At 37.3% G+C, this 2372-nt stretch overlaps 1 protein-coding gene across 1 annotated transcript in view; it reads right to left on the reverse strand.

The window, feature by feature from the left end:
• Nucleotides 1–500: 500 nt before the first annotated feature.
• Nucleotides 501–2372, reverse strand: part of LOC102678748 (organic solute transporter alpha-like protein) — a 5685-nt gene continuing 3813 nt past the window's right edge. Inside the window, exons 4-6 of the mRNA XM_006610094.2 lie at nucleotides 1881–2037; nucleotides 1307–1447; nucleotides 501–966 (exon numbers count right to left, since the gene is read on the reverse strand). Of these exons, the coding sequence (XP_006610157.1) occupies nucleotides 764–966; nucleotides 1307–1447; nucleotides 1881–2037 (501 nt within the window). The 3' untranslated portion in view covers nucleotides 501–763. The remainder of the gene's footprint in view (nucleotides 967–1306; nucleotides 1448–1880; nucleotides 2038–2372) is intronic.

The following is a 2372-nucleotide window of genomic DNA, read 5'->3' on the forward strand; positions in this document are numbered from 1 at the left end:
AAAAAAAGTAAAATGTTGCGTAAGATCGATTACTGGTTTTGAAGAGAGTTTCGTAATTTTCTATGAAAGTTATCGTGAGGAGTTTCTTCGTTTCGACGAGTGCGTTCGTTGTACGCGGTTTGCGCAATTCGAAGACGATGCAAGGAATAAATAGAATTTGTAAGTATAATTTTATTAATTTCTATCACAATTCTTTAAAAAATACGATAGTGACTAATATCAACGATAATTAACGTTTTAATAAAAATCCTATTATCTAATCGTACTTATCTATTATTATCAATAGCAATCGTTTGAAATAATTGAAATATTTATTCGAAATTTTTTCTATATATACATAAAAATTGAGATTTTTCTTCCTCGAATGATTTCATGATGATCAAGAACCATGATCAAAATCATTAAAAATTATCGCAAATTCTACGAAACTTTTTTCACGACACGGAAAAACAAGTGTTTAGCAATTATTCCAGATATCCCATACGATCAATATTCTTTTCTACAAAATCAAGTATTGCAATATTCGCGCAAAGGATATCATTATTATAATTCTTAATCATCATCTATCTAAATTCAATCACTCACGCTCTAAAGTATCGTCTTAAAATAGCGATACGATACAAACAGATACTACATCCACGATACTAGAGATTACGATTCAACGAAACGATCGTACAAATTACGATCTCGTACTCGTGAATAAAAAAAAAGAAAAAGAAAAAAAAAGAAAAGTCGAAAATCGTCGAGACAAGGAGTGGAAATCTCACGTAGTCAAGGTTGATGGCTGCCTGTTGCTGGCCTCGTTGTTATTCGTCGAGTTCGCTTGTTCCGTGCTCTTGTCTTTGGACCGATCTGTCGCCTCAACCGCTCCAGTCTCTTCCTCCCTTTCCAGGTCGACGTAATAAACGTACCTCGCCGTGTAGCAGAGCAACAGCATCTCGATTAGCATCAGGGCATTGTGGGTAACTGAAATCGGGCAGAGGAAAGTAACAGTGCTCGTTCCTTTATTTGTGGCCCTCGCGTATGGAAATGTTATGGGAGCCCCGTGTTCTTTCATCATGGTGCCCCCCACCAGTGTTCCCATACCAGTTGCAGTCGTCTTCGTCGTCGAGGAAATTTGTATTCATATTCGAGAAGACTTTGTTCTTAGAATATAAATGTCCAAGTTGAATTATTTCTAGCTCGAAAATTTTCTTTTTTTTTTTTTTAAAAAAAGATCATCTTGGAAAAAGATTCAAGAAGTGCATATATATATATTCTTTGCGTTCGTTAATTTCTAAAGTTGAAAAATATAGGAAGAACTTACCATTGGCGTAAATTTGCGGTGTAATTGGTGGATTGCAGGGAAACAGCCCCGTTTGCACCAAACCCTTCACAATGAACGCCTGCAGCTTCGAAAATAGCAGCACTATCTGGGTCACTATGGTCTTGCGTGGAAGTTTCGCCTCTGTGAAATTGACAGCAGGTCAAAACCGTGGCCATCCATTAGGCTGCAAGAGACAATGACGCTTTCCAGGAGCTTCGAAATTGCTTCCTGTCGCGCACTGTTTGTGTGTGGTCTCTCACGCGATAATTGTCAACCTTGGAAGGGAAAGAGCATCATTCTGTCCCATCATTCTCGTTTTCCGCTCGTTTTAATATTTTTCCATCTTGTCTTTCCATCCGTGCGTACGAATTAACAACGAATTTATCGTGTAAATGCAAATTTGTAAATCGTTCGCGGTGTTTTTTTTTTTCTTCTTTTGAAGAATGGGAGAGGAATGGTAGAAAATTGTTTTATAATCGGCCTCCCTTGTAATTTCGTGGAGCGGAGATGAGATAACAGGAACAGATTATACTTGGAGATTCCTTCCTCTCAATTAAGTATGCGCGATTTTTACCTGGAGCGACTTCTTGCAGACTCTTCGTAGTAACGGTCAACCCGTACACTCCGAGAAGCACGCTGGCCAACGAAAGCGGTTGGAAAAAAATCGCGTATTGATCCGAGAGACGGGGCTCCTCGAACGACATGAACAGAAACGTGCTGTAAATTAGAGTCTGAAATAGATAAGGAAATTTTAGCAAGGATAACATAACTGTTGCATTGAAAGAAAAAAAGAAAAAAAAGATCGAGCGCGCGTATCTTTAGCTTCTAAATTAACGATAAATTTTTAATAATGTAAAAAATTCGGTCAGATAGTTGCTTATTCGTAATTCTCGTTACGAATAACGTTCTAACGTTCTAATGGTAGAAAATTACATTGGAACATGTACGATTTTTTTTCTATAAAAAATTAAGCGATACCGAGAATGTATTCTAATCGCAGACCTTCCGTAGATACCGAGAAACCAATCAACAGTTAACGATCACTTTTTTTTTTTTTTTTTTTACT

The sequence above is a fragment of the Apis dorsata genome, unplaced genomic scaffold, assembly GCF_000469605.1.
Source record: "Apis dorsata unplaced genomic scaffold, Apis dorsata 1.3 scaffold_68, whole genome shotgun sequence".
NCBI classification, from domain to species: domain Eukaryota; kingdom Metazoa; phylum Arthropoda; class Insecta; order Hymenoptera; family Apidae; genus Apis; species Apis dorsata.